Raw genomic sequence first — 27973 nt, 5'->3', positions numbered from 1 at the left:
GGTTGCTCCAGGCATCGAGTTAACCGAGTTACACCACAGCCATTTCTCCTTTACCATGGCTCGATATTTCACTAGGCAACCATATAGCAAGGTAGTTGATTGACCATGCAGTGAATGCATGCGATATCTCAGCACTGTCAGTTGCAAAGCGTTTAGTCAGACATGATCTGTTAACGCACTGCGACCTTGGCAGGTGAGAACTTGGTCAAGAGGGAAACAAATGTCCAAGCTGCCAACCGCACAGACAGGGTAGCCAAGAAATGCAGTGACGACAGTCCGTCGTCAGATCCGTCATAGGAGCTCTGAAAGGAGGCAGCTTGCGTCAGGAAACGTTTTCGAACTGCCAAGACATATTATGTGGGTGTCTGGCAAAAGCAACGATGTATTGTTTGAGGTAGATTTCCAGGGAAGTACTCGTGCCACGCCCCACTTTAGCTTGCTCAGATTTCCTTCGCACCACCTAAAGTGGTGCTGACCACTGCAGCGGGCAGACCACTCCACCGAGCAGCTAGCTAGTAAAATTAACTATATTAATTAAATAAATACTATTAAATAAATAAAAATTCTTATAGCTTATAAAAAAATCTAATTATAAATATTAAGCTTTTTTTATATTAGTATTTCTAATATTAAAAGAGTTATATTAGATTTTAAAATATTTAGACTTTTTAATATTAGATTTTAATTTAGTTATTTCTATTATAATAATTTATATTATAAGTAATAAAGTATAATTTACTATATATATATAGATTAAGCTATTTTATTATACTTTAATCTACTATAAAAATCTAACTATAATATTTATAATTATTTTATTATATTATTTTATATATATTTTTAATTTTAGAAAAATAATTAAACTTAAATATTAAAAATTAATTTTATATAATTATAAGTAATTTAAAGTATTATTATATATTATAATATAATAAAGTTTATAAATATACTTTATAAACTAGATATATTTTATATTCTTATATAATATATAGCTATTTTAATATATATTTACCTTTACTAAAGCTTTTATATAGAATTTATTAATATAATATAAAGTATTATATTATAATTATAAAATATAATATTATATTTAGCTTATAGTTAATTTTAATATATTCTAAATATTTATTTAAAATTCTTATATAAGAATTAATTTCTAGATTTATATTAAAACTTTAAAATAAAAATATAAAGAAAATTAAATTATAAATATATATTATAAGAAAATTTATATTTTTAACTAAAAGTAAAAGAAAATTAATATATAATAATCTATAGATACTTAAGTATTTATATATAGATATTTATTTTAAATTTTAATTAATTATAATAAGTTTAATTATAGGTTATATATTTTAGGCTCTACTTTTTAAATAGTTTAATTTATAAGCTTATATAAAGAATAAAAATATTATTTAATTTTATATTTATAAGTTAAATAGTATTATAATAGAAACTTAAAAGTATATATTTTTAGGTATTTTATTTCTATTATTTTACTTATTTTAGTATTTTATTTCTAGCTAGCTGCTCGGTGGAGTGGTCTGCCCGCTGCAGTGGTCAGCACCACTTTAGGTGGTGCGAAGGAAATCTGAGCAAGCTAAAGTGGGGCGTGGCACGAGTACTCCGTATGGAGAACTCCGTGGACGTCAACGCTCCCAATGAAGGACTGAAAATGGGAGCGAGCACAATCAAATGCACATGTGACAAACAGGAGGGCTAAAAAGTAAAACAACAAATAACCACCTGGCTGGTTGTGACGGAACAACTGTGCATGTTGCAGCAAACAATGCTGAAGAGAGCAATTCCAAAAATAAGTACTCCGTACGGAGTACTGCATCAAAATGACAGCGACATCCATGTCTCACCGTAAGATGCCTTCAACTGGCTCGGGTCAGCAGAAGTCGTGAGGTCAGCCACGCTAATTTAAACCTGGACAGATGTTTGCGCACTTCTGAGCCTCATCACACCTCTGCAGGTCAGCCTCCCGACAAGGTCGTCTCTAATCCATGGCAGCAACATGGAAGTGTTGAGGCACAGCCAGGCGTGCATCGCAGCAGAGTACATCGCTGGAAGTACTGTATTGTGCTGTGAGTCCGGTCCACATGCATGTCCATGCCATGCCAAGACAGTTGACATTACTGCGCACTGGCGGGCAGCTTTTGTCCCGTGGGTTTTTGTCAACCAGACCAGACTCTATTGTGAAGTGTTGAATCTTTTCTCACTTCATACCACGGGCTGGGCTGAGGCACCAGACATCTCAAGATCTGCATGAACGCAGGTAACCGACGCCAAGAGATGGCCAAACAAACCAAACCAAACCAAAAAAAAAAAAACTCTGCTTGACTGGGTGGCTGCGTTTGCTGGTGTGGTTGCGCTGCAGTGCAATCTTGATTGATCGACGGTGCCACCTCGTTCTGGATGAGCCATTCCGTCGGTCGGTCGCGAACTTGGAACTCTGTGGGTGGCGGCTTCGACGGACATGCCGCAGAACGGGAAGGTTGCCGGTGCAGACACAGTATTGTCTGGTCAAGTACTGTACAGTATCTAAATGGAACAAAGTGCGGCACAAGTCGGGATCGGAGTTGTTGCAGTATACTTTAGTGCTCGGGCGAGATGCCAAAAGTCCTGTCCGCTTGGTGTGTTGTTGGCTTGGCCATTGTCTGTCTGGTCCCCAGCCTTGACTCAAGCCTGACACCTACAACGTAACAGCCCAGCAGGCAGCCTCTTTTGGGCCCCCTCGACTTGATGGTTTGATGGTACGGAGCCCGCGACTCGAGGCCAGATGGGTCCAAAATGGGTCAACTGGTCTGGAATTGTTGAACCCGGACCCGGTTTGTCTGACAGCGGAGTGGGAGTGATGGCATTGCGGGCGAGGCCAGGAAGAACAAAAGGCCAGGTTCGGATCTGGATCTTGTACAGACGTCATTGGGTCCTGGATGTCTGACTGAACGAGCCAGGCACTTGAGTCTTTTGGTCTGCTTGGCCTTGGCAAGTGCAATACGAGGCCGCTGATTCGGCTGTAGGTGGCCTTGTTACGTCTGCTGCAAGTGGTCTCTGCTCTGCACTGGGAACAACCTGGTCCTTCAGCCGAACTCAGCACTCTTGCAGCAAGTCATCACGCGTCAGGCTAAAATTGCCTTTTGGCTTGATGTTGGTGCTCAAGCGCTCGCTCACATGCCAAGGATATGAAGTTCAATGGTCACTGTTAATCCCACGCCAAAAAAAACAAAGTAGAAAATAAAATACAATAAAATTTGCCTGCACTTGCATCACGTATTTGGGTTCGTGGGGGAACACCAATGTAGAACATGTCCGGCGCAATCCACAGAAGGCAAACTCCTCACACACAGCACTAGTCGTGAGCCGTCATATTGAGCTTGCCTTGGCCTGCTGCAAGTCATGGACTGGACAGTACCTGACAACACACCAAACAGACCAGACTGGACCAGACAGCTTGCTCAGTGCGGCTGCCCCGGCCTGCCCGCCCCAGTCTAGACCTGGGGCATTCCATGGCGGTACACAAAGTTCCCACCAAAGGGCCCAGAGAACCGACTTGGCAGCCTATGGGAGCCCGTGGAAGACGGCGGCTTTGTGGTGAGGCTCCACTGCAAACGGCTTAGTTGTTGCCGAAGACCCAGAAGTCCCTCTCAGTTCGGTGCATGTTCTTCTGTTCTTCTATCGTCAAGCCCAGGTGAGTGACTTTTTTGCAGCCAGCACAGGCAATCAACCCGACCCCAGCAAGTTGAATGCGCCAGGTCGCCGCTTCCCTCCGAATCAGTTCAGTTCCTGCTGCCTCCGCACTCCACACTCCAATCACTCTCCACGCCCACACCCACGCCCATGCTCATGCTCATGCCCATGTACTCCGTAATTGTACTTGTCCCACACAGCGTAACCTTGCAACTTTGCTTCCAATCTCCCCACCAGCGAACAGGTCGAAAATGGGCCGAAAAGATGTCGCCACTACGCTACAATGCGCGAAAGGACGAAGGTTCCTGCGGGCGCCTCCCAAGCGGCGTTGCAGACTTTCCCTCTCCCACGCTAGGCTTTCCTAGATTTCCCAGATTCCCTTTATAACCATCGTAGATCTGCCCCCCCTTCTGCTTCATCTGTTCCCGCTGAGCCTCCTCTGAATGTTGGTCTGTACTCCCGCATACGACTGCGACATATCTCTGCCTATTCAGCGACAGAATTCCCAATCACTCTTCAACCCGGCTGTATACATTGGACAAACACAATACACAACTACAATGGCTATCCGAGACCGATTTCGTCGTGCCCTGCGCAAGTCTGACAGCTCAGACACCGCCATCTCGCAGACCGACAGCAACACCACCACTGCTACAACCAGCGAGACCTCTTCGTTACACAAGTCGACGACAAGCAGCAGCAGACTCACGAAAACATTTACATGGGGCCGCCGCGAAAAGGACGACCCTGACAAGGAGTCCAAGAGAAACAAGAAGAACAAGAAAATTCACCCCAGCCAAAGACCGCTCACCCTTCAAAATCTCAAGCATCAAGAGATGCTCAGCCATTTCAACATGACTTTTGGTGCCAGTGACCCGAGCCAGATCGAAAGCGCCAGTTTCATTGGTGTGAGCCCGTGTTGCACACGCGCTCCCAGCCTGGAGATCGACAGGGCAGACATCAGCCCCTCGCTTGCGGACTCGCCGAACCCCGACTCGGTCCGAGTTTGAGGAGGCGAGAGAGGCGAATAGGCGCGCTGCATCTTCAACAACCAACGAATGCACCAACCAAGCCAAGCCTTGGTATCAACTTGATGGCGTTAGATGGGCAACAGTTAATGACCATCGCTGCAACATCAAAGTATTGCAGTGCCTGAAATTTACCCCGTGGCAGCACTACCACCACGTGGACTCTCTGCACATGGAGTGGTGGCCGTCTGCGGTCACCATGGGATCAAACGTTCCTACTCCTTCGAATGCAATCATGAAACATGATCTTATTTTCTTTCCCGCCAACTAATATCTCGTTGCTTTCTGCAACAAAGAAACAATGATAGAGGAGTACGCTAGAGGGATGCATTCTATTCCAATAGACGGCCATCCTGGCCACAACGTCTCACTACCTTGATCACACCTTTGTGGTCATTTGAACACACAACTACGCAATGGATGGCACTGCCATGGCGAAGAGTACATAAAATGTGCCTGCATGTATTATACGAACAGACATGAGCGATATGGGTACACACGGATACATCGGGAGGCATATAGCATCGGCACATATCAGGCATTTGGCATATACGGTTCACGGCAGTCATGGACGGATGACTTTGCCGGCGTTTTTTATTTTGTTTAATAGTTTACCTACTGTATCTACTTACGCAGTCGCCTGCGTATGTTCACTGGCATAGACGATAGACAATATCATCATTGACCACGCATTCATACAAATCTCTTCAGATCCACTTGTGTCGCCAACATTCTTAATTGATTCCATTTTCACTTGACTCTCTTAGTAGTTTGCTAGTATTGCTGACATGATGTTTATGTTTGGACTAGCTCAATGAGCCCTCGTTACTTTGATGACTTGGGCCACTCGATCCCAATCACGCCCGCAAGTCCCCATGCCCACCATACAAACGGAAGGAGCAACGATGCGTCACAGTTCAATACGCCAATAAAAGACTGGCATCCCACCCTGCCACCTGTCACGGCCGTCACATTTACTGTTCATTGCACCTACCGTTTCCAAGCCAGCTGTCAACACTCGTCTCCACAAGAATCTCAACAATGTCAAGGAGGCAGTATGTTTGTGCCGGCATCTCTGTCAACTTCGTCACTTGCAACTTCGCCCTGTACAAGAAGAAACCATCGCTCATGCAACGGGACTGCCCAATATGTCTTCCAAATCCTTCTTCACCCTGAAGACCAAGGCGATCCCGAGTCGCTACCAGCTGTCCAAGAATATCCAAACATTGTTCGAGGGGCTCGACGACTACCACACCGGAAGCCTTGGCGTTGAAGAACTGGGGAGGCTTGTACGCTTAAGCCCACGACACAGGGCTGCGGTAGCGAACACCATCACGAAATGCGCCAATATTCTCAAAAAGGAACCGTCAGAGGTCAAAACATGCGTTGACATTATCGAGATGTGTACGGAAATTTTAGAGATTGCAGGTGAGAAAGCCTTACATTGACCCATTTATCCCATGCACCTGAACATCACTTTACAAGTACTCGCAGACAGGCAAAGCGTCACAGAAGGGTTTCCATTCATGAAAATGCCAGCAGAGATTCGTGCACGAACACTGGATCTCATCATCGATAATGCATTTCGAACTCCGGTATTAGTACCGGCCGGGAAGTCAACGATTTGCAGATGTCCCAGGTTTGAGAGGGACCATGTTTTCCAAACATCCCAGATGAAAGCGCTGCCAACTTTGCTGGGAGTAGCCTTGAACGAAGAGTTCTATCGAATCTTTTTCCGGAGGAAGAAGTTCCGATTTCGATGTACGTGTGAACTTCTGGCGCATCTGAATAATAATGTGCACTTTACAGAACACGTTCGCCATATTGCGGTCCACTGGTGTGGCCCAGAATCAGCAAAAACCTTCAAAATGCTTCCAAAATTGCTCCAGTTGGAGTCTCTGACGATCAATATTTCCAAATCAACGCTAGTTCACCTTAACCAACGAGCCAGTTTGATGCGAACATACTTCCAGCTTGCGTATCGAAACATTCGATTAGCAGATATCTTGGGATTGGACGAGCTTTTGCAGTTACGCGGCCTCCAAGATGTGCACGTATTCAACATCCAGCCAAAGAGTACTTCGCAGAGCATGGAAATGGATCGGGTATGCCTCTGGGAGTTGCTGACCAGCCGGTTGACGCTAGCACGAGGAGTATGCATATGAAATCATACTTGGTGATCTAGGCTAATTAGTTGTAGGTCGAGATGGATGATTCGGGTCCATGAATGGAAAGCCAACTGTCGGGGGCCATGTACGAGAGGCAGGAGCGTACCGGGCTGGCTAATGTTTCCGGAGTGTAAGGAGGAGTCAAGTGCAACACTTGCATGACGAGTTTGCTATGGCTACGCGGGTGCAATAAGGCAACATGCTACGAATAATGAGGGATGCTCCGGGGAGAACATGCGCAATGGATAGACGAAAATGTAACAACAGATAAATTACAAAAGCCTCCATTTGGTGAAGTCACTGAAGGTTTCGTACTCAAAAAGCGTTGCCATAGTTTCTTCTTGTCTTATACTCACACACCGAAGTGAGGGTATCCGGCTCAAGATCAGTCCTCTAGATGAACTGACCGAGCAATGGCAAAAGACGAACATGGTGAAAATCCTACGAGAAAGAATACCTACAGTGAACATTGCACAAACGTAAATATGTCAAGAAACAGGCCGTCCGGAATTTGAACTGCCGTGACAAAGTCCGCAACAATGCGTCAGCAAGTAAACTTGCAAGAGATCTTGAGCATCGAATGCTGTAGGCTTTGACAAGTCGTGTGAGAGAATTGCCTTGTGTTGTGAGCCCCCCGGCTCTTGTTCTTTGAACTTGAGACTTGAAATTGTCCAACGCAAAGTTGGGTGGCATTGGGGTTCAAGATGCGGCTCGGAAAAACAATCTACCTAAGCGACAAGGACCCATATCTTAAAGGCACACTGCCAGGTTTTGATCACGTGCACAAGTCCGTGACGCTCAATTTTGGCGTGTGCACCACAGTTTGCCCTACTTGTGCCCCCACAGGGTCGAAAATTCCACCACGTTAAGCGAGCGCAGACCAAATCTCCGCCTGCCTCTCTTCCCTTCAACCCGAATCCATCGACCATCATCGAGCACACGGCAACGACCGGTACAGTTGCCCATCATGTCGCTCGTTTCGGGAGAGAAGACGAACTTCCAGTTCGTAAGTAACGCAATGCCTTTGCCATGGATGGCGATTGCTCCTCGATTTCAGTCAGACCGTGCTGGAGTCGTCCCAACCGCGGCCGCGAAATCATCGAACATCGCCATACGAAACTTTTTTTTCCTGCCCACTTGGACATAGAAAGCTAACATATTTGGGCGAATAGATCTTGCGTCTTCTGAATACCAATGTTGACGGCAAGCAAAAGGTTATGTACGCCTTGACCAAGATCAAGGGTGTCGGTCGCCGATACTCCAACTTGGTCTGCAAGAAGGCCGATGTTGACCTGAACAAGCGGTACGAATTGACCCTCCCACATCCACGACCACACATGAATGGAAATGAACAGAACGACTGGATATGAAAGTTGTGGACAACTGCTAAATTTTCTTGGTTGCAATAGTGCCGGTGAACTCACCTCCGAAGAGCTGGAGCGAATTGTCACCATCATCCAGAACCCTACCCAGTACAAGATCCCGACCTGGTTCCTCAACAGACAGCGCGACATTGTCGACGGCAAGGACTCGCAGATTTTGGCCAACGGCGTCGACTCCAAGCTCCGTGATGATTTGGAGCGCTTGAAGAAGATCCGCGCCCACCGTGGTCTTCGTCACTACTGGGGTCTCCGTGTGCGTGGCCAGCACACCAAGACGACTGGTCGTCGTGGCCGAACTGTCGGTGTCTCCAAGAAGAAGGGTGGTTAAGTTATACGCTCGTGATCCTGACGAACGGATGATCACTGCATTGGGATGGGTGTGGAAAGGCGTGACGGACTGGGTTTATTCCATCTTTGTGTGCGCATATCTTGAAAACAGAGGTTTGCTTTCGGGCATGCAGCTTGGTTTTGTAGCTGTACTCTAGATCAGAGGTCATGAATCAAAAGCATTCAAAACAAAAATTCACATATATTTAAAAACAAACTTTGTTTGCTGCTTGCTGTGATGGTCAATGATGATGGGGAAAGTTGCTACGAGAGTAGAAGGGGGAATGATCTGGGCAATATGCTCGAGTATTCTTCGGTATGCCGCAGAGTCCTCCCTCAAGATGGCCTCTTGAGATGATGGTTCTCCTGCAACAGCAGGTCACGCGGTCACCCAATTTATCCGTAGCACAGCCTTGATGTCATTATAGATTCACCAAGGACAAATAGCCTGGGTATCATTCGTGATTTATTTATTTGACATCTATCTAGTCTTCATGCGTAACCGCCATATCCAATACCTCAACCCTTCCCTGTCCCTTGGTCTCATTACCAATGAAATCCGACAAGGCCTTGAATGCACCAGGCTCAACAAACCCAACAACTTCCCACTCCGAGCCCATGACATCCTGACTCTCCACCTGCTCTACATAGCCCAAAATCTTGTCCTTCACGGTCCCCGGCGCTTTCTGCTCACCGTCTTCCTCCTTTGAAGCGCCCTTGGCCACCTTGACAGCCTGCTTCAAGACATTCGTAGGACACGAAACCCTCAACCTCATGCGCGCCCTTGCCACAGGAATAGGTTGAAACGCAATCAGTGCCTTCATCGCCTCCAAAGCCTGACTCTTTGCACTCTTTGTCGTCACCATACCCGTCCAGTTATGCTCCTTTGTCCTAGGTTTCGCCTCGCCGTCGTCTCCCGTAGCCGGAGTTCCTGCGCCGCTTGCCGTAGCACTTGCCGTAGCACTCTTGTCCTTATCCGTGCTGTGTGCCTGGGAGCTCAGCATATCCAGCGCCTTTTCAATCATGCCAAATGTGTATACTCTTTTCGTCCTCGGGTCGACAAGTTTACTGGCCACTATACCGATAACTTCATTGTGCACACGTTCCAGTTGCGCTGCTCTTTCTTTTTCACCGACTTGTAGCTCGCCCTTTTTCAGGATTTCCAGTACAATATCGTCGGTGGATTTGCCTTTGCCAAACGCCTTTTCGAGATCTTCTTTCGGGGCGGTCTGACCCTTGGACACGTTGAGGAAGACGTTGGGGATTTGGAGAACATTATCGAGGTCTGTTTCGATGCCGGAGCGCCATTCCATGACTTTGTTCTTGTAGCAGGCGATTTCGAAGCGCTTTTTGCCCTTCTTTAGGCGTACGAGGGAGACGTTTGTGAGCTTGATTTGGTTGGAGGGTTGGTTGATTTGGCGAGACATAGTGGGCGGCGTTAAGTTGCTGTGTGGAAAGTCTATAAATGAGAAGGAAATGAATAATGTCGCTGGCAATAGGGAAAGCAAGTAGCAAGATGAGAAGTGCAGATACTGGCCAGCAAGGTTGGGCTTTGAAGGTCTTTTTGAAGGATGATGTCGATGGCGGGGCAGGCGTTGGTAGGAAAGTATCAGCTGGAGAAAGTGCAATGTTGTATTTACCTGCTAATTTAAGCTGGGTGGTGACAAGCCCAGGAACACTCATAATGACGGTACAACCTTTTTTTCTTGATACCCCACCAAGGCAGTTGATGCCAACAGACCAACTCTGAGGACGAAATCTTCCTGCCCCGCCTTGCACCCTGGACCTTGAAGTGACTCTACTCACATTGTGCTGGGCCGTTTGACTGTTGAGTCACAAAATACCCAGGGACGCATACATATAATTCTGGAGACCATTGCCGCATTGCCACACGCCTCTGACTCCCTCCCAGAATCAGAATCAGAGCCATTGCATTCTGGATAAGTCCCCATTGAGACGTTATCCTAACCATGGCAGCTGCACACGAGCCCGTTGACCAAGTTCCTGCTGATGGGGCTGCTTCACCAGAAGCCAAGTCCTCCAAGCAGGATATCAATCCCTGGTCGGTATCTGGTGAGGTTGGTGAGGATGGCAAGGTCAAGGCCATTGACTATAACAAGCTCATTTCTGAGTTTGGCACCAACAAGATTGACGAAGTGCTGCTTCAACGCTGGGAGAAGGTCACTGGAAGTAAGCCCCATCGATTTATGCGCCGTGGCATCTTCTTCAGCCATCGCGACTTGAACTTGATCCTGGACCGTTACGAAAAGGTACACACCAATATCAACCGACAAGGTACATCATTGACTGTATGGTGGCTGACAAGAATGTAGAATGAGCCGTTCTTCCTGTATACTGGTCGTGGGCCAAGCAGTGACAGCATGCACATTGGACACACCCAGGTGTTTGACTTTGTAAAGTATGTGTTGATAACAAGACATGTTATGGGAGCAATCAATGGTTAACTGGAGCGGACTAGGTGGTTACAAGAGACGCTGGACGTCCCTTTGATCATCATGTTAACGGATGGTAAGTTTCGGGAAATGCAGCACGTGAGCCAGAAAACTAACAAATACCAGACGAGAAGTATCTCTTTTCCGAGAAGCGAACTGTGGAAGAAGTCATGGGTTACACTAGAACCAATGCCATGGACATCATTGCTGCTGGATTTGACCCCAAGAAGACATTCATCTTCTCCGACTTTGAATATGTCGGAGGCGCATTCTACAAGAACATTGTTCGTTTCTCAAAGAGAGTCACATACAACACTGCCAAGGCTATTTTTGGCTTTGATGGCAGGTATGTCAACCTTGCTCCAACGAGTATTATGAGAAATCAAAGAAGAAACTAGATGCTGACAGTTATTAGCTCCAACATTGGCAAGATTCACTTTGCCAGTATCCAAGGCGCAACATCCTTCGCCTCCTCTTTCCCCCACATCTTTGGCAACGACGAAAAGAAGACAAGCTCGATACCCTGCCTGATCCCCTGCGCTATCGACCAGGACCCGTACTTCCGATTGACGAGAGACGCTGCGCAGGGTCTCAAGTTTGCCAAGCCGGCGTTGATTCATATGCGATTCCTGGACGCTTTGCAGGGTCCTGGGTCAAAAATGTCGGCCAGTGATGACAACTCTGCCATTTTCCTCAGTGATACCGCTAAACAAATCAAGAACAAGATTAACAAGTAAGGATGCAAGCGTTATAGTAATTCTCGAACAAGTATACTAATTAGCTTCGAGGTATGCATTCTCTGGTGGTCGTGAGACCCTCGAGGAGCATCGCGAAAAGGGCGGAAATGCCGACGTTGATGTTGCATACCAATACCTTACTTTCTTCATGGAGGATGATGCAGTATGTTCATTCGAGGCGGCGGTGTCAAAGTCTCTGGCTAACATGGAAATAGGAACTCAAGAGACTCAAGGAGGAATATGGCAGCGGCAAGTTGCTCACCGGCGAGGTAGGCTTCGGTTTTGCTATCGTGCACCACACTATACACTAACATCCTGCAGCTGAAAGCGATTTGCATCGAATATCTCCAAAAATACGTCGCCGTCTTCCAAGACCGACGATCAAAAGTCACCGACGCCGTTGTGGACGAATTCATGTCGGTTCGCCCGCTGGAGTGGAAGGGCAACCCACGAGTTCCTCGCCCAGACCTCGTCGTGCCAGTCACCAAGGCAGCAGACGGTACCAAATCTGCCGGAGACGCAGCTGGTACCGGTGAGCTGAGCAAGAACGCACAGAAGAAGGTCCTCAAGGAGCAGCAACTAGCAGCCAAGAAGGCCGAGAAGGAAAGGGCCAAGGCAGCTGCAGCGGCAGCGGCAGCGGCGGGAGAAGGCGGAGCATAAACAAGAAGGGCCATAGACGAATAGAATCAAGTAGGCCACAAACGTAAATTCTGATACCAAACTGTCCTGCTATATCTAATCTTGGCACGACGGAACTCGTTTCGACGTTGAATGCTCCCGTCACACAGCAGCCAGTCATTGTCTGCACAAACATGGCAAGCGACGCAACTCGTCCACCGTACGTCCGTGCTCGACGCTCCGTCCAATTTCGTTATTAAGCAAGCATGAACAACCGAGTATTGCCGGATCCTGTTGCATGTTAAGCGATGCGGTGAAAACTGTCCCTCAATTGATTGACCAGCGTCAAAAGTTCCCGTGGGCGGACTTTCGGGGTTTTCGCTCACCACAAGTCATCCCAAAGCTCGTCCACAGCGAGGGCCAAGTCGTGCCCGTCGCAGGAGTGACGTGTTTCGCCGGATCGACACCTCATGGTTGGCTCGTCTTTGTTGACTTGGCGACCAACAGTAGCTGCTCGGGCCATCAACGACACAGACTCGATGCTGGTAAAGTGACCGACTGGCCTATGTCTAAGAAAGCGTAATATATGTGATGCTCTGTGGGCCGTGGTAAAACGGAGGAGAAAGAACAATAGGTTGGTGGGCGAGTTTACTATTTTGGTCGGGTGTTTTTCTTGCTGTCGTCGTGATTATGTGACGTGAGTAGTGATGGGGGACGGATCCGGCGTGTTTCGGATGTGCGTAGACCAGATAAAGTATAAGTATTTGGGGGTTTCTGCCGCGATGAAGCTCAAGAAGGCAGTGTCTTTTCATTGTTTGTTGATTTCTTGGATATCACGATGAAGTTCAACTTGATTAGCTGTTTGGTTGGCGTCAGCGCTGCTTCTGCGGTGTGTAGGGCTGAGGGTAATAATCCTCCAGGTATGCAAGTCATCTACTACTACATCTTGCTTCGTCTAATTCCTTGAACTGAATACGACACCGCATGGTCTTACACATCACTAATACAATTCATAGAACCACCGAAAAACTACGCAGTTGCCATGTACAACTCCTTTGACATAATCGACGTCTTTGGCCCCATAGACGTCCTCTTCTATCTATCTCTCATGAAACAGCTCAACCTAAACTTGATTGCAGAGACCATGGATCCAGTCTGGATGCGCCCTCCCAACCAGGAGTTGAACAAGTTTGACTCCAACTTCACAGCTGCCTTCAAGCCAACGCACACATACGACAACCCGCCTGACAATGTCGAAGTCCTGATTGTACCAGGCGGACTGGGGATGAGATTCGGAAACTCGTCCGACATTGCGGTCGACTACGTACGCAAAACGTACCCCAAGCTCAAGTACCTTTTGACCATTTGCACTGGCGCGGGTATTGCGGCCAAGGCTGGCGTCCTGGATGGCAAGAGGGCCACGACGAATAAGTCGGCGTGGAAGGAGGTTATGCCGTTGGGACCAAAGGTGAAGTGGGTGTCGCCGGCGAGATGGACTATTGATGGCAATATTTGGACGTCTTCGGGTGTAAGTTACGACTCTGACATGTTACGATCTCGGTGTTGAAGTACAGATGCTGACTTAAGTGCAGGTGACGTCTGGATTTGACCTCATCTTTGAGTTTATTGACAAGATATATGATAAGGAGGTGTCGCGCAAGATTCAAGGGGCGGTAGAACATGTGCGAGCAAAGGATGCTTGTGATGATCCATTTGCGGAGTGGCATAAGGTCCCTCCTACTGGTGACTGCAAGGCATCCTCATGAGCGGCTCAGTTGGACTCATTACCATGAATGAAGTGCCTGGAGCGTGTAAGTCGGAAAGCATGCTGAGAAAATGGAGTCGGAGGCGTTGACTTGAGGCTCGAGTTGTTGGAGGAGCAGACGGATAGATTGAAGGGGCCGATTGTTTGGAATTAGACCAGGCCCGATTCTAAACTTACTCGCAAGGGATGTTTAGAGTTTGCATTGCCTCAAAGTTGAGAAAATAGATGGGCATGTAGATAGGTTCTTATGTATGCACTTTTGTAACACTTCCTGAGTTTTGAATGTCTGGCATTGACCCGAAGTCCGAATTACAAGCTCCATGCGGAGTACGGTCCGTTGCCCTCACGACGGACCGATTATAAGAGTAGCCTGTCTTTGGTGAGCGCATAGCCACCACTTGTTAACACGAAGAATGGTCAGTGTCGGTCAGTGTCACGGTGTTGATGGTGTTGCAACCGGCAAAGAGCCGATCAAGTGTGGATGCGATCAAATGAAGTCTGGTTTGAGCCACAACAAGCTAGAAGCTATTGTGTGGAGGTTAGTGCCACAGCATCACCCCAAATTGATCCGAAGCGTTCAGCCATCGGTCTTACCGTTGGCAGCCTCCAGATATTGCTTGCCTGCTGTTGCAGAGTAAAAATGTCTCAATGTGGTGATCGGGCTTATGACGTAGGGGTTGCAACGTGACAGTTCGTAGGGCTGTGAGATGGGTTCCGGGGAAATTCTTGGGGCTTGGTTGTTTTAGTTCGGAGAATTGCAGTGTACAAGAGGGCTTCTATGTTACTTTTCTGGAAGGATAGTTTGATAGGTCTCGGTGTTAACTAATCCGCGTGTCGGGTGATCCGATTATGTGAGACGGTTCACACCGGAGGTTGTTGGCGGAGGATACTGAGGACTGGGTGTAAGCTGGGACCTACCCCTGTTGATCTCGGGTTTCTGCATTGGAACGAGTCTAATTTTGGATATTCAGTAATGCTCCATATGTTGCTGGTGATTTATCTTGTTAGATTGATGGTATTTGATAGTCACGATGAGGACTCTTCAACACGCTCTGTGGCATACTGCACCACAGTACAAACTATAGAGATATATTGTAGTTTAGTGGTAATATTGGTAGAGCGACGATCAAATCTATAGAATACCCCGTAAATACGCAGCCTACCATGTCTTACGCCCTGAAATCCAAGGTCATGAACATAGCTTCCTCGTGTTTTCCCCAAGTTTAGGATGTGGCTGTTCAGCGAGAGCCGACAAAACGCCACGGACGCAACCACCATGATGAAGCCATCGGTGTAAACCCTTCCGAGCCAGCCGTCCTTACCGTGAGAGTGCACTATTCCAAGCAAGCCACTCACTCTGGGTGGGCAATATTGACATATTCGGAGCAGCCGCAAGGGAAATGACGGCAGTGGTGACAGCCAGGTATCATCAGCCTCAGAGTCTCAGATGCTCACAACCACGAGCAGCTTCTTTATATGGGCGATGAGATATTTCACTTGTTCGAGATTCAGTATAAATAATGCATTGATTCCTGACTGAAAATTATTTCGAAACTCCTCATCAGAACATTCAAACATCTACAACACAAACACTCTTCTACCGCTCTCCATTCAAACACTTTTGCAATAGCAACCAATACTTTTACACTTCCACTTACATTAAACAACCACCACAACAACAAAATGGCCGGTCTCGTCTTCAAGTCCACTCTCATCGCCATCACCATGGCTCTCAGCGCCAGCGCCGCAGCCACTTCGCAGTGCAACAGCAACGCCGACTGCATGCCCGGCTACATCTGCGGCCCAAGCGACTTTGCCTTCTCCGGCACCTCGTCCAACGTCTGTGTCCATATTGGAACTTGCTCCAACGCGCCCGATCCTCAGTTCCCCAATGAAGGACCCAAGTGCGGCGACAGCATCTTCTGCAATGTTGGTGGCTACTGCGGCGAGGGCTACTATAAGAGCGGTGGTGACACTATTCTCACGCAAGTCTGTGTTGACAAGAACACTGGCCTTGATTGCGCCTCTTCCTAAGTCTGTCTATCGCTCGGCGAATGCTACTGCAATAGCTATGGCGAAGTGTCTGTTTTGCTGGAGTTTGGGGCTCATTTTGGGTTGAGCATTTGCGGATAGAATGGGAGCATTGGAGTTTTAGAATTTAGAAGGCCTTTTTGCTTGGTTTGGTTCGGTTTTGGGTTTCAAGTTGTTCTTTATATTCATTCCTTAGATATGTTCCAATAGATCAGGTACCTGCGTCTCTTTGTCTCTTTCATCCCATGTCCCAAGTCGTGACTTTCTACTCCGCTTTCCCTAGTGACTGCACAATGCTACTACAAAGGCAAGCTGCTCCAACGAGAAATAGAAGCACACTTTATCCCATCAACCCTTATGTCCTCCTCATCTCGCCTTTCGGACACTAATTGGCGCAGAGCTGTGACCCAGTTGCTCATGCCCAGCTGACTTGAGACGGACCGGACCATTTGAATCATGGAACCGCACCATTGGGGCAGATTAGGAAATAGCGGGTACATGATCCGTCGACAGGCACACGAGACCTGCAGCTCAGGCGCACTAGTGCCGCCCATGTATGTCGAGGGACATAACAGATACGCACAGATTCTGCATACAAACATGTTAGTGCAACTGAGGGAAGACAGCTTCACCTGCCCCATGGGGGCTTCAAAGCGGGCCTAGTTCCTGTTGCCAGGCAAACATGACATGCAACACAAGAAGGTCTGGCAAGCTCCGCGTCTCAGTCCAGTCCCAGTTCCCGCCTGCTCCCAGGATCCGACCCAATTACGTCGTTTGCGGCTGCTTCGTCATCTGCTTGCCGTCCAGACCCAGTACCTTGACTGTCACTCTCCTCCTCCATTCTTCGGAACTCTTCCCTTCCATCTTCTTTTTATCAACATTGCCTTTCCATCTCATTCGTACCCATCACAAGCTCTTATAGGACAATACGCATAGTTGATCAACCATGCGGCTGTCTACCTCCGCCCTCGTCTTGGGCGCCGCCTCCTCCGCGTTCGGCCTCCAGGACCAAAAGGTTCTCAGCAACGACAAGTCGACCTTTGCCTCCGATTTCAACAAGCTTGGCAACATCGATTTCGACGCCTGGACCAAGCCTTTGAGGGAGGCCTATGGAAACGCCACCTCCGAAGCCAAGGCCATCTGGGATGAAGTTTCCATGCTTGCCCCCGATGCCGTCAATGCCTTCAAGAAGCATCTCATGGATGCCAAGCCCAAGAAGCACTCGCGTAAGCCCGACAGCAAGTGGGATCATGTCGTGCGCGGAGCCGATGTCCAGAATCTCTGGGTCAAGGACAACTCGGGCAAATCTCGCCGCCAGATTAGCGGTAAACTCGACAACTTTAACCTTCGGGTCAAGAACGTTGACCCCAGCAAGCTTGGAGTCGACAAGGTGAAGCAGTACAGCGGTTACCTTGACGATAACGACAAGGACAAGCACTTGTTCTACTGTACGTATTCGCAGCCCTACCGGATACCCACCAGGCAGTGACGGATGATTGCTCCTCAACAATTGTGTACAATGCATTTGATTGCTAACCAAGTGTGCAGGGTTCTTTGAGTCACGAAACGATCCCAAGAACGATCCCGTAGTCCTCTGGCTCAACGGTGGCCCAGGCTGCTCATCCCTCACAGGCCTGTTCATGGAGCTCGGCCCCGCCTCCATTGATGAGAAGCTCAAGGTTGTTCACAACCCATACTCGTGGAACGCCAATGCGTCCGTCATCTTCCTAGACCAACCCGTCAATGTGGGATACTCGTATGGTAGCGGCTCCGTCAGCAACACCGTTGCTGCTGGCAAGGACATCTATGCTCTCCTTAGCCTCTTCTTCCACCAGTTCCCCGAGTATGCCAAGCAGGATTTCCATATTGCTGGTGAATCCTACGGCGGACACTACATCCCCGTCTTCGCCTCAGAGATTCTGTCCCACAAGGACCGCAACATCAACCTCAAGAGTGTCCTCATTGGCAATGGATTGACCGACGGCTATACTCAGTACGAGCACTACCGCCCTATGGCTTGTGGTGAGGGTGGCTATCCTGCCGTTCTCGATAAGTCCGAGTGCCAGAGCCTTGATAATTCTCTGGGCCGCTGCCAGTCTCTGATCCAGTCCTGCTACGACTCCGAGAGCGTCTGGAGCTGTGTTCCCGCCAGTATCTACTGCAACAACGCCATGATTGGACCTTACCAGCGCACTGGTCGCAACCCATACGATATTCGTGTTAAGTGCAAGGGCAGCAACCTTTGCTACGACGAGCTCGAGTATATTTCTCAGTGGTTGAACAAGCCTGACGTCATGGAGGCTCTTGGCGCCGAGGTCGACAGCTACGACAGCTGCAACTTTGATATCAACCGCAATTTCCTGCTGCAGGGTGACTGGATGAAGCCCTACTTCAGGCTTGTTCCTGGCATTCTGGATACGATCCCCGTCTTGATCTATGCTGGTGATGCCGACTTTATTTGCAACTGGCTTGGCAACCAGGCTTGGACCAACAAGCTTGAGTGGTCTGGTCACAAGGGTTTCAGTGAGGCCAAGAGCAAGGGTGTCTATCTTGGCTCTGGCAAGGACTCCAAGGAGTACGGCAAGATGAAGACGCATGATGCCTTGACATTCCTGCAAATTTACAAGGCCGGCCACATGACCCCGTTCGACCAGCCTGAGGCGTCTCTCGACTTCCTTAACCGCTGGCTCTCGGGCAGCTTGACTAAATAAATGGACGAATGGATGACATATCTGCAGGAACAGAATGATCCGGTCATGGAATTGCATGCATAGACGACGATGGCACGCGCAGGGGTGTTTATGTTTGGTGTGCCGGATTGTATTGTACTCGTAGTCGCAGTAGAGACTGGATAACCTAATCTTCCTTTACTCGAGTATAAATAGTATCGATTAATTGCTTCATTTGGTACAAGTGTGTTACTGTGATATGCGCGACTGCAAGCTGTGATTGTTGTTTCATGCTGGCTAGCAATAATGGTTGGACTGTACTACGTTCAACACAAGAGAAGGGTTCTAATCACTACGATGCATGCTACTCTGTCAGTGAGTAGTTGGTAGCTTGCAAGTCCCCATGTCACAAAGAGCGTTGGAAGCAAGCAGTCTCAACCCCAGAAATGAGAACCTGGTAACAACATGAACTGCTTGGTGACAGGACAAGTCAATCGATAAGAAGTCACTAAGCACCCCAGAAACCAATCGATGACAATAACCAACAAGGAGGGGAGAGCAGCTAGAGTACGGAGTAGCTAAAGCCCAAAGCCGTATTCAATGCGATTGGGACAACATCCCTCAACGAAGATCTCTTCTAGAAGGGCGGTGGTACAGTGCAGTAGTGGCGGAGAGTTAAGGCAAAATGTCAAGTCTGGTCTGGTTTGACAGAGGCAGGGTAGCTAGGCCTGTCTGTCTTGGCTCATTTGTTCAAGCTGGTTGGTCGTGTGTCTGTTCTTGGGTCCTGGGGCCGAAATTGTTGAGAGCAAAGGGTCCATGTCTAGCCCTCTTGTCTTGACCTGCTGTGAAGTCCCTTTTCTACCCGTTTGCCGGTCAATGTTCTGGCGCAGCCTCGGCGAAGAGCGGGGCAGAGCGGTGGCTATCAATGGGAGATGGAGGTTAGGTTATTGGAGTGCTGGTGGTCTTGTACGGTATTGATTTGGTGGAGGTGATGGCGGTGCATGGATTTCCTGTGCTGGTTTGCCAGCCTAGGTGGTTGAAGATGTCAAGTTGAGATATGTTGGTAACATTGAAGAACTGTTATTTGCAGTTGCTTTCAAAGATAATTGAATCACTTGATTTTAACGTGATTGTTCGGCCGGAACTGGACATTTGCAGTGCTTCAATCTTGACTGCATCTTCAGTATCGACAGGACACGCGAGTTTTCACCAAGCAAGGTTAAGATGTGGCGCGCCACGACGGGGTTCGTGAGCTGGACGGGCGTGTGGTCCAAAGCTTGGCCATTCTCTCATCCCCAACAAAAAAAAAAGGCATACAAACGCAAGCACCGCGAGTCGCAACAGCACTCAAGGAAGAGAGCAGCGGTCGCCTCCTGGCCCCACTTCCGGCATAGTGGGGTTATAAGATGGTGAGGCAACATGCTCCGCGATAGAAATCTCGTCAAGAATATATGGCGATGATATCTTCCGTTAGGTAGCTGTGGACACGGAGAGAAGCCGGGAGGTCCGCATTGATGGCAAAAGATGTCTGATTACCTGGACAATATCGAAAGCCCAGGTACCAGCGTGGCCAACTTACACGCCCCTTGACGCTTCACAACTAAAATTGTTCCAGTACGGAGCATGAGGCGAGTCGATACTCAGGGTCTAACAATTTGCTGAGAAAATAGCCGACTAGATCGATAAGGACTGAAATTATCCAGCGGATATTACAACTGTTTCTAGACATGTGCCACTCGTTCTCTGCCTGCGGTCGGATAGGAATAGAGCTATTCCGTGGCATAGGTTATCGTTGAAGATCAAATCCCTGGATTCACTATTAGCTATCATGCGGTTGAGAATAGCGATGAACCACTTAGAACTCTCCAAGAAAGCATGCATTGCATTCCCTCATCCGCTTGGTACACTCTGGACAATGTCAATTCTGACGCAATGCCTGTCTGACATGGTTGCCGCGTTGCACAGATAGGAATGGATAGGAGTTTGATAGGACCACTGACAAGCCTGCAAGCCAAAAGTCTATGATTCACCAACGACAACGGCTCAGGGAATCAAGAACCATGGCGATCAGAAGAGCGGTTTCGGGTCAAATCGCTTTCACGTTCTTGTTTGCTTCCCCTTTCCTGTGTGCATGTGTTCCGCTCTCCCGCGTTGTTGTCACTGAAGCCAGGACTAGGTGCCGAGGAAGAGAGACATGAGGTGCGGTGTCGTGGGGCTCCGCGCATCTCAACAACCTTTTTTTGGTGTGCAATGCACTTCTGCAAGATCTGGGTTTTCGTAAACGCACACCCGCTAGCTATGGTTCAGCGGGACGGCTTGTTGGATGGAGGTCGCACAACGTTCTGTTTGAAACAGGTGATCTAACACCATGTTGACAGCAGGTTGTATTAATATATGTTGCGTGTAGAAAGAAAAAGATGACAAGCTCATACCATCTGCTGCGTTGGGAACGAACCAAAAACAGTCGGAAAGAAGAATGATCATATCAATAGAATGATGAACTGGTTCTGTTCGGAAGTCAGCCGCGCCGCCACCGCCCGCCTGTGTCTGCTCCTTCCTCAAAGTGTATGCATGCTCAAGCGGATAGATACACACCCTCTTGCTTTGCCGCTCCACCAAACAGTCAAGGTCCCCAAAAAGGCACCTGGGGTGGCCATGTCCGCGACGGCATCCCAACTTAGACAGACAGCCCTTGGAAAATAAAAAAAAAAAAATCTCCCCTCCTTCTTTTCTCTTTCCCAGCTTTGGTTGTTCATTCTCATATTTCTCTTTCTCGAAGTAGGGACTTGATTTTCCCGTGGAGCATATTCATAGTTGGGACGTACACTTGCATTCATCATTCTACGTCGTCCAACATTCAACAACCGTGAGCACGCGACTCTGTTGCTCTCATCTTCGCCCCAACCTGTTCGTCGACCCCGTATACTTCCTCAACCCATACGAGACGAGATATTTGCAAATCCGCATATACACTTCAACATGTCTCAACAAGGATACTTGATGGCGGCAATGCCAGATGCCAGCCTGTTCAGTTTCCCCCCTACCAACGAGCCTACGCCTCTGTCACCAGCGCCGGTGGCTGCGTCCATCATGCGACCCTTCAACATCCCCGACAGCATTTACCAAGCAGCCCTTGACCCCAAGGTGCCTCTCACCATTGCGGCTCTGTACGCTGTGACCGCCAAAGCTCTGAACAAGTTCAATGCCTCCCGCAACAAGAAGGCTTGGGCTATGAGCAAGACCAAGCCGTTCTTCGCCTTCGTTGTCTTGCACAATGTCTTCCTGGCCGTTTACTCAGCGTGGACTTTCTGGGGTATGCTGGGCGGCATGCGACGCAGCATCGCGAGCCCGTTTGGACCTGGTGGCGTTGCCGCTACGGCTGACAGCCTCTGTCGCATTCATGGACCTCCCGGCCTCGGCGGCTCTTTGTACTTCAACGATACCTCTTCTCACTGGGACAGCGCCGACCCCAATGCTCTCCTGGGCAGCTTGAGCGGCGATCAACCCAGCAGCACTCAGATGGGACGTATCTGGAACGAGGGCCTCAACTACTACGGCTGGATCTTCTACCTCAGCAAGTTCTACGAAGTCTTGGACACTTTCATCATCCTCGCCAAGGGCAAGTTTAGCTCTACACTACAAACGTACCACCATGCCGGTGCCATGCTTTGCATGTGGGCTGGCATGCGCTACATGTCCGCTCCTATCTGGGTGTTCGTCTTGGTCAACTCGTTCATCCACGCTCTGATGTACACCTACTACACCCTGACGGCTTTCTCGATCAAGGTTCCCATGGTCGTCAAGCGAACACTGACGACTATGCAAATCACCCAGTTCGTCACTGGAGCCTCGTATGCCATTGTGCACTCTTTCATCACCTACGTTGCTCCCATCACCGTCACCAAGCTGTCTACCCAGTCTGTTGATCTGCCAGCCGCTCCCGCCGATTCCACCATGCCCACTGCCACCGGTGCCTTGGACTCGTTTAAGCAGTTTCTCTTTGGCTCTGCTGCTCTGGACTCTGTTGCGTCTGGTGTCGCCAAGGAATCTGCTCTCATCACCGAGACTTCCTACGTGGCCCAGCCTTGTATTCCTACTGCCAACGAGACTTTTGCCATCTGGCTCAACGTCCTGTACCTTGCTCCCCTGACGTACCTCTTTGTCAGCTTCTTCATTGCCAGCTACGTCAAGCGCAGCACCGCAAACAACAAGATTCCTGGAAAGACCAACCGCCGCCTCAGCAATGTCACTCTCGCCGAGAAGGCAGGATGGGATGCGGCCCGCGGTATCGAGAGAGAAGTCTACGGTGGCGAGAACATGGTCAATGGCCATGCCAATGGCCATATCGAGGCCATCGAGGAGGAAGACGAGACCGTGTCAAAGCCGGCAAATGGTCGTGCTAGACGACGGGGTTAAGCCACGTACGTGGATGGAGATGACTCTATATCCAGCAGAAGAAGAAAAGGGGGAGTGAAGGATCTGGGCGATACCATGACCTACCGGGTCAAACCTCTTGTTCCCATCTTTGGCTCCCGCCACCGTCTCGTCCACCTTGCATCATTCCACAGCGCCGCATCCTCTCATCCGTGGCGGGAACCAAAGACATTTCTTTATTACTTCGTACATCTTCGACATTCTTTTAGGGAAGTGTCAGCGTTTACAAAAAAGGTCTTGGGTCTCAATTGAGGCCACATCTTTGTACATATAAGGGGTTTAAATCATTTCGAGCATTTACGTAATGATCCGTGAGAAGGAAGGGTAGCATATTGTCATTGTCATTTTAGCAGGGTATGGGTCGATTAGCAAAAATGGATTTCACTCACGTTATGGCGTTGGTTCGTGGTGCTGTTTGCGACATGTTTGACGATTGGTGTGTTTGTAGGTCTGTAGATAGATTCAATAAGATGTATATCTGTTAGTTTAGCACTCATGTGAAGGGTTTCTTGCTCTACCTAAAACGAAATACAAACGTACGTCCAGTAGCCGTGAGTTGTTGTGATGACACAAACTGTTTGCTGCGATAACGCCACAAGGTTGACATCCACTTGACACGAACATTCACAAAGCTACATGGAAACATCACTGCTAATTTCAGGGGACGTAACTTTATGAATAATAACTGCCATTCATGTAGCGCATGCTACCGGGGTATTCCCACCAATTGACAAATAGGACCAAGTCCGTAAATGAAAACCAAACGCAATGACCATGTAACCATCTAAATGGGCCCTGAATCTCAAAGGGCAAGTAAAAAGTCCGTAAATGCAAATCCCCAACGCCATGCTCTAAAACAAAACTCCGTAAATCAACAATCCCAGTCTCTAGGACGAAAATGAGGGCGACATGTCTGGCAAATGCCCCTATGCAATGTGAAGTGAAAAAGACACCTAGTGTAGCCAATCTATAATTGATGTGCGCAAGTAGTCCATTGGGTCGTTACGCAGCCAATCTTAACAAAAATGTCGCTATCCAGATGAAAACACCCTTTGGTAACTGTTGTAAATTTAAAAAGTGCTCCAGTTCCAGTCGCGAGGAACGCTAGCCGCGACTTCGGGTTTGTGAGGGGGGGTAACACCAGGTGCAACGGGGGCATTCATAGGTGTGGGCGGCATATCTGAGTTGGTGGAGCTGGAGGACTGGCTGTTGTTTCTGCTGTGAAGGGCCTTGACTTCTTCGAAGCAGTGGTTGCAGGTGCGTGAGGGGCCAGCGCGAGGGTTGAAGCGGGCGTTTTGGTCGAGCGGTAGGACGGCGCTGGAGTGCCAGTCGCAGAAGATGTTGCCGCATTTGCGGCAGTGGTGGCGGCGGACGAAGTAGTTGAATGTGCGTTTGCAGGTAGGATCGTCGCAGACGGTGGATTCGGCATCAGGCTGTTTGTTGTGTTCTAGTTAGTTTGGAAGCGCAAGATGTTGGGAAAAGGAGTTGAAAGTTTACCTTCCAGTGCAAACGGGTAGGCAAGCCCGATACTTCGGGGAACGAGTCGAGCTTCCACTCCCCGTCCAGCGTCTTGCCACTCTCGCCGGTGGATCGTCGTGAGAGTCGCTGGCCAAAGAGCGACAGACCGGGGATGCCCATGATGGCGGTGTTGGCGCGACGCAGAGTCGAGTCCGAGTCAGAGGAGGAGGTAGAGCCGGCGGTCTTGCACCTCGTGACCTTGCGGGAAGGAAATTCGTCGCAGGGCCGCAGCACGGCGGGCATGTACATTGGGCGACCGCCATGACGACCCTTGGGCGAGGGCGGAGTAGAATAGACTTGGTTTTGAGGCATGCCCGACGTGTCGAGGGGTGAAATCTGCGGTCCTCGGGGAACTTGGTACGAGTGGGAGCGTGTGTGATGAGGGCGCTGGAGTTGTTGGTTGGGGAGAAAGTGCCGTGACTGCGGCTGGTCTCCAGGTAGCGTGGGCATGATGAGCTCGGCTGCCATGGTCTGAAAGTGAAGCGTGAGGTAGGCCGGGGGCCGAAGCAAAAGACGAGGCTGTTGTTTGACGGTTATTATGGTGCGTCGTGTGCCACCGTTGGGAGGAAAACCAAGACGGAGCGGTGTTGCTCGTGGTGATGGAGAGAAGGGCGGCGTCAATACACTCGAGAAGCGCAAAGTGTCGTCGGGTCGGTCTTCCGGACGGACGGGCGGCTCGTCGGAGGTGGCAGTCAAAGTTTTGGTGAGACGGGCTGGGGGTGTCTGGTGTGGTGTCTCTGGATGACCCGTGCTTGCAGCTTGCAGGTTGCAGAATGGCAGTTGCGCAGAGTATGACGAAGTTGGGTCAGGTGTCTTTGTGCTTTGCTGTTTCGTTTCTCACAAAGGAGCAGACTGGAGGCGTGAGGCCATTCGCAAATTGGAAATGCAAGCACTTGCCGTTGAGGGAGGGCAGCTGCTTTTGAGCAAAGTACAAAAAGTCAACTGTCTGGAGTGGTCGGATGCGCCGAACCGAAAAAGGCGGGATTGAACGGGTGGGTGGGTGAATTTCGAGGGGGAACGCTGGGCCAAGATGACTATCGCAGCGCGGCAATTGGCAGACGTGCTGCGAAAGTTGTCAATCTAGTCAGTACATGTAAGTCATGGCCCAGCGGCCCTCCGGAGTCTGGTGAGTGGCAATGCCTAGCGAGTCAAGTCAAGTCAATCAATCCCCGTAGGGACCCCAGGCCCCTGCCAGGCGAGCACTGACCAGTGGATTCAAAAGTTGCTGAAGGGCAAGCAGGGGTGCCCCCTGGTTAGCGGAGGGTCCAAGACTGGTGCTCAATCTTGTTGTTGTCCTCAAGCTGGGCAGGCAGTTTTTTACAGGTGAATAAGTCCCCGGTCTTGGTCCGTGTTATGCCTGGCACTTACTGTACGGTCTGTGCTGGGATTTGCTGTTGTTATCAAGATGCATGTGCTACAGTATTACGTCGCGATGTGGTGAAAAGATTCATTCACACAGCAGGTGAATTGCCCAACTTGGGAATAATAAGAGAACCGCCAGACACCATTCAATCCGTCAAGAGTCAAGAAGTGGCGGTGGTGCGGGTGGCCCTGTGGGAACATTGAAGCCGTGCCATCAGTGGCAGCAAGCCACCATCGCGACTAGCGGCTCTGAAGCCGTTCATCAGCACTCTGTGTGGTCTCACTGGTCCAGATGTCCATCAATTGATGTCTGGTCTGTCTGCGTCTGCTCAAGTGGCCAAGAGCGCGGTACGATGCTGGACAACCACCAGACGATGAAAATCAATAGAAGGCACTGGCTGGCATCACATCGTCATAATTTGCACATCATTCTTTTTAGGGTCCGTGAACCACCACACCTTACAACATGAACAATGGCTCTTTTGAGATGATGGTTCAAGGACGACCGGTTCCATCCAGCCAAGCAGCCCAGTCAAGGTCAACCCTCATCTCGATCCAGCAATCTTGAGTGTGCCATCCTGATTTGGCCAAGGAAATACCACTGTAATAATAGGTCTGCAACTAAATCCTGCAATGCCTTGGATGTCTGCCCGCAGCGGACATGTTGCCGAGACGTATGTATGTACGTATGTACGTATGTACATCTGAGCTGCTCTTACATGCAGCTGCTTCGATTTTGTCTGGATGCCAGTCGGTCTGTCCAGTCCCTCTGGCGCGGCTAATCGTGATGGCGATGGCGCGGCCTATACGAACAGACCATGCACGTTGACTTCAAGGTTTTTGTCAGTAAATTCAAATCGCTTCATCTCCAGTACATGCAACAAGTGCCGTGCCACCCCATCAGGTCCAGTTGGTCTGGTCCTTCTCTGCAAGAAATGGCGCAGCGGCAGCATTCTTTGTCGCAAACTCTCGCCTCGAGCGACCAGACTGCATCATTCAATGTTTGGTCAAATCCATGTCTGGTTGAATAAGACGGTCAGCGGTGTCGATTGCACTTCAGGTGGGGTGGGGAAGGTTGTAGCGAGGCAAGGGTCCCTGACCACCACCAACTTAGAAGACAGCCAGCCAGCATTCAATGTTATGTTGATGGACATGCACCCCGTCAAGCTTGTCACAATGGAGCACCTCCGTCAATCGTATCTGGTGCGTCTGCGAACGCAAGCTGTTGTGCATTCATGTTTCTCACAGCCCAGGTTGCACAAATTGGTCGTGTGAGAGATTGCTGTGGTCCAGGGCTGGACGGGAAATTATCAGATGGGCGTCTCGTGACCTTTTGTATACAATATTACGTGGTTGTACGCCGTTAGGTTCCAGACGTTTTTGCAAATTTGACTACTTACTTGACCAGACGTGTACTCTGTATGCACGTCGCATCTGCACATTTCACAATTACTGCTGCTTTCTGCATCTCCGCACCGTTCCCAAGCCTCCAAACTCTCCGTTGGTTTCCTTTTGCTCCCATCTTGGAACAGACTGATTCATCGAGCTGCGCCCTCCACTCATCTCCTCTTCACCTCCGTTCTTGTGCTGCTCGCGCTCCAAGCCAATGTCAATCTGTCAAGTTGCTTCCAAGCAATGAGGAACCAAAAGTCCACGTCCCCACACGGATCCGTGGAAGGCCCATTTGTCGAGTCGACTTCCTTATCGTTTGTATGTGATTGGTTGAGAGGACGCCTCGTGTTGGGTACACACCGCCAGGGTCCCCTGCAAGCGGGTTGGGCTCTTTGC

At 49.2% G+C, this 27973-nt stretch overlaps 11 protein-coding genes across 11 annotated transcripts; 8 read left to right on the top strand and 3 right to left on the bottom strand.

Annotated features, from left to right (window-relative positions):
• Positions 1-4253: 4253 nt before the first annotated feature.
• Positions 4254-4703, top strand: VFPPC_02952 (hypothetical protein; the record flags this gene model as incomplete). The annotated part of the gene is made up of 1 exon (XM_018282521.1): positions 4254-4703. One exon carries the CDS (start codon positions 4254-4256, stop codon positions 4701-4703), a length of 450 nt encoding a protein of 149 aa, XP_018147030.1.
• A 3153-nt stretch (positions 4704-7856) lies between these two features.
• Positions 7857-8599, top strand: VFPPC_02949 (40S ribosomal protein S18; the record flags this gene model as incomplete). The annotated part of the gene is made up of 3 exons (XM_018282519.1): positions 7857-7895; positions 8062-8192; positions 8299-8599. 3 exons carry the CDS (start codon positions 7857-7859, stop codon positions 8597-8599), a joined length of 471 nt encoding a protein of 156 aa, XP_018147028.1.
• A 484-nt stretch (positions 8600-9083) lies between these two features.
• Positions 9084-10025, bottom strand: VFPPC_02948 (hypothetical protein; the record flags this gene model as incomplete). Its single annotated transcript, XM_018282518.1, has 1 exon — positions 9084-10025. One exon carries the CDS (start codon positions 10023-10025, stop codon positions 9084-9086), a length of 942 nt encoding a protein of 313 aa, XP_018147027.1.
• A 543-nt stretch (positions 10026-10568) lies between these two features.
• On the top strand, positions 10569-12448 carry VFPPC_13365 (tryptophanyl-tRNA synthetase; the record flags this gene model as incomplete). The annotated part of the gene is made up of 8 exons (XM_018291142.1): positions 10569-10868; positions 10932-11017; positions 11078-11127; positions 11178-11397; positions 11467-11784; positions 11840-11951; positions 12004-12057; positions 12110-12448. 8 exons carry the CDS (start codon positions 10569-10571, stop codon positions 12446-12448), a joined length of 1479 nt encoding a protein of 492 aa, XP_018147026.1.
• A 256-nt stretch (positions 12449-12704) lies between these two features.
• VFPPC_15587 (hypothetical protein) lies at positions 12705-12989 on the top strand (the record flags this gene model as incomplete). The annotated part of the gene is made up of 1 exon (XM_018293340.1): positions 12705-12989. One exon carries the CDS (start codon positions 12705-12707, stop codon positions 12987-12989), a length of 285 nt encoding a protein of 94 aa, XP_018147025.1.
• Positions 12990-13244: 255 nt separating this feature from the next.
• On the top strand, positions 13245-14172 carry VFPPC_02947 (ThiJ/PfpI family protein; the record flags this gene model as incomplete). Its single annotated transcript, XM_018282517.1, has 3 exons — positions 13245-13326; positions 13423-13934; positions 13999-14172. The coding sequence occupies 3 exons, from the start codon at positions 13245-13247 to the stop codon at positions 14170-14172; spliced, it is 768 nt and encodes a 255-aa protein (XP_018147024.1).
• A 1682-nt stretch (positions 14173-15854) lies between these two features.
• On the top strand, positions 15855-16205 carry VFPPC_15586 (hypothetical protein; the record flags this gene model as incomplete). The annotated part of the gene is made up of 1 exon (XM_018293339.1): positions 15855-16205. The coding sequence occupies one exon, from the start codon at positions 15855-15857 to the stop codon at positions 16203-16205; it is 351 nt and encodes a 116-aa protein (XP_018147023.1).
• Positions 16206-17148: 943 nt separating this feature from the next.
• On the top strand, positions 17149-18913 carry VFPPC_02945 (carboxypeptidase Y precursor; the record flags this gene model as incomplete). The annotated part of the gene is made up of 2 exons (XM_018282516.1): positions 17149-17650; positions 17751-18913. The coding sequence occupies 2 exons, from the start codon at positions 17149-17151 to the stop codon at positions 18911-18913; spliced, it is 1665 nt and encodes a 554-aa protein (XP_018147022.1).
• Positions 18914-20566: 1653 nt separating this feature from the next.
• VFPPC_17553 (hypothetical protein) lies at positions 20567-20752 on the bottom strand (the record flags this gene model as incomplete). Its single annotated transcript, XM_018282515.2, has 1 exon — positions 20567-20752. One exon carries the CDS (start codon positions 20750-20752, stop codon positions 20567-20569), a length of 186 nt encoding a protein of 61 aa, XP_018147021.2.
• A 1098-nt stretch (positions 20753-21850) lies between these two features.
• VFPPC_02943 (GNS1/SUR4 membrane protein) lies at positions 21851-23287 on the top strand (the record flags this gene model as incomplete). Its single annotated transcript, XM_018282514.1, has 1 exon — positions 21851-23287. The coding sequence occupies one exon, from the start codon at positions 21851-21853 to the stop codon at positions 23285-23287; it is 1437 nt and encodes a 478-aa protein (XP_018147020.1).
• A 1088-nt stretch (positions 23288-24375) lies between these two features.
• Positions 24376-25291, bottom strand: VFPPC_02942 (zinc finger domain-containing protein; the record flags this gene model as incomplete). The annotated part of the gene is made up of 2 exons (XM_018282513.1): positions 24376-24738; positions 24803-25291. 2 exons carry the CDS (start codon positions 25289-25291, stop codon positions 24376-24378), a joined length of 852 nt encoding a protein of 283 aa, XP_018147019.1.
• Between the last annotated feature and the right edge of the window lie 2682 nt (positions 25292-27973).

Source organism: Pochonia chlamydosporia, chromosome 2 (genome assembly GCF_001653235.2).
Source record: "Pochonia chlamydosporia 170 chromosome 2, whole genome shotgun sequence".
Classification (NCBI taxonomy): domain Eukaryota; kingdom Fungi; phylum Ascomycota; class Sordariomycetes; order Hypocreales; family Clavicipitaceae; genus Pochonia; species Pochonia chlamydosporia.
This window is presented reverse-complemented; position numbering and strand designations above follow the sequence as displayed.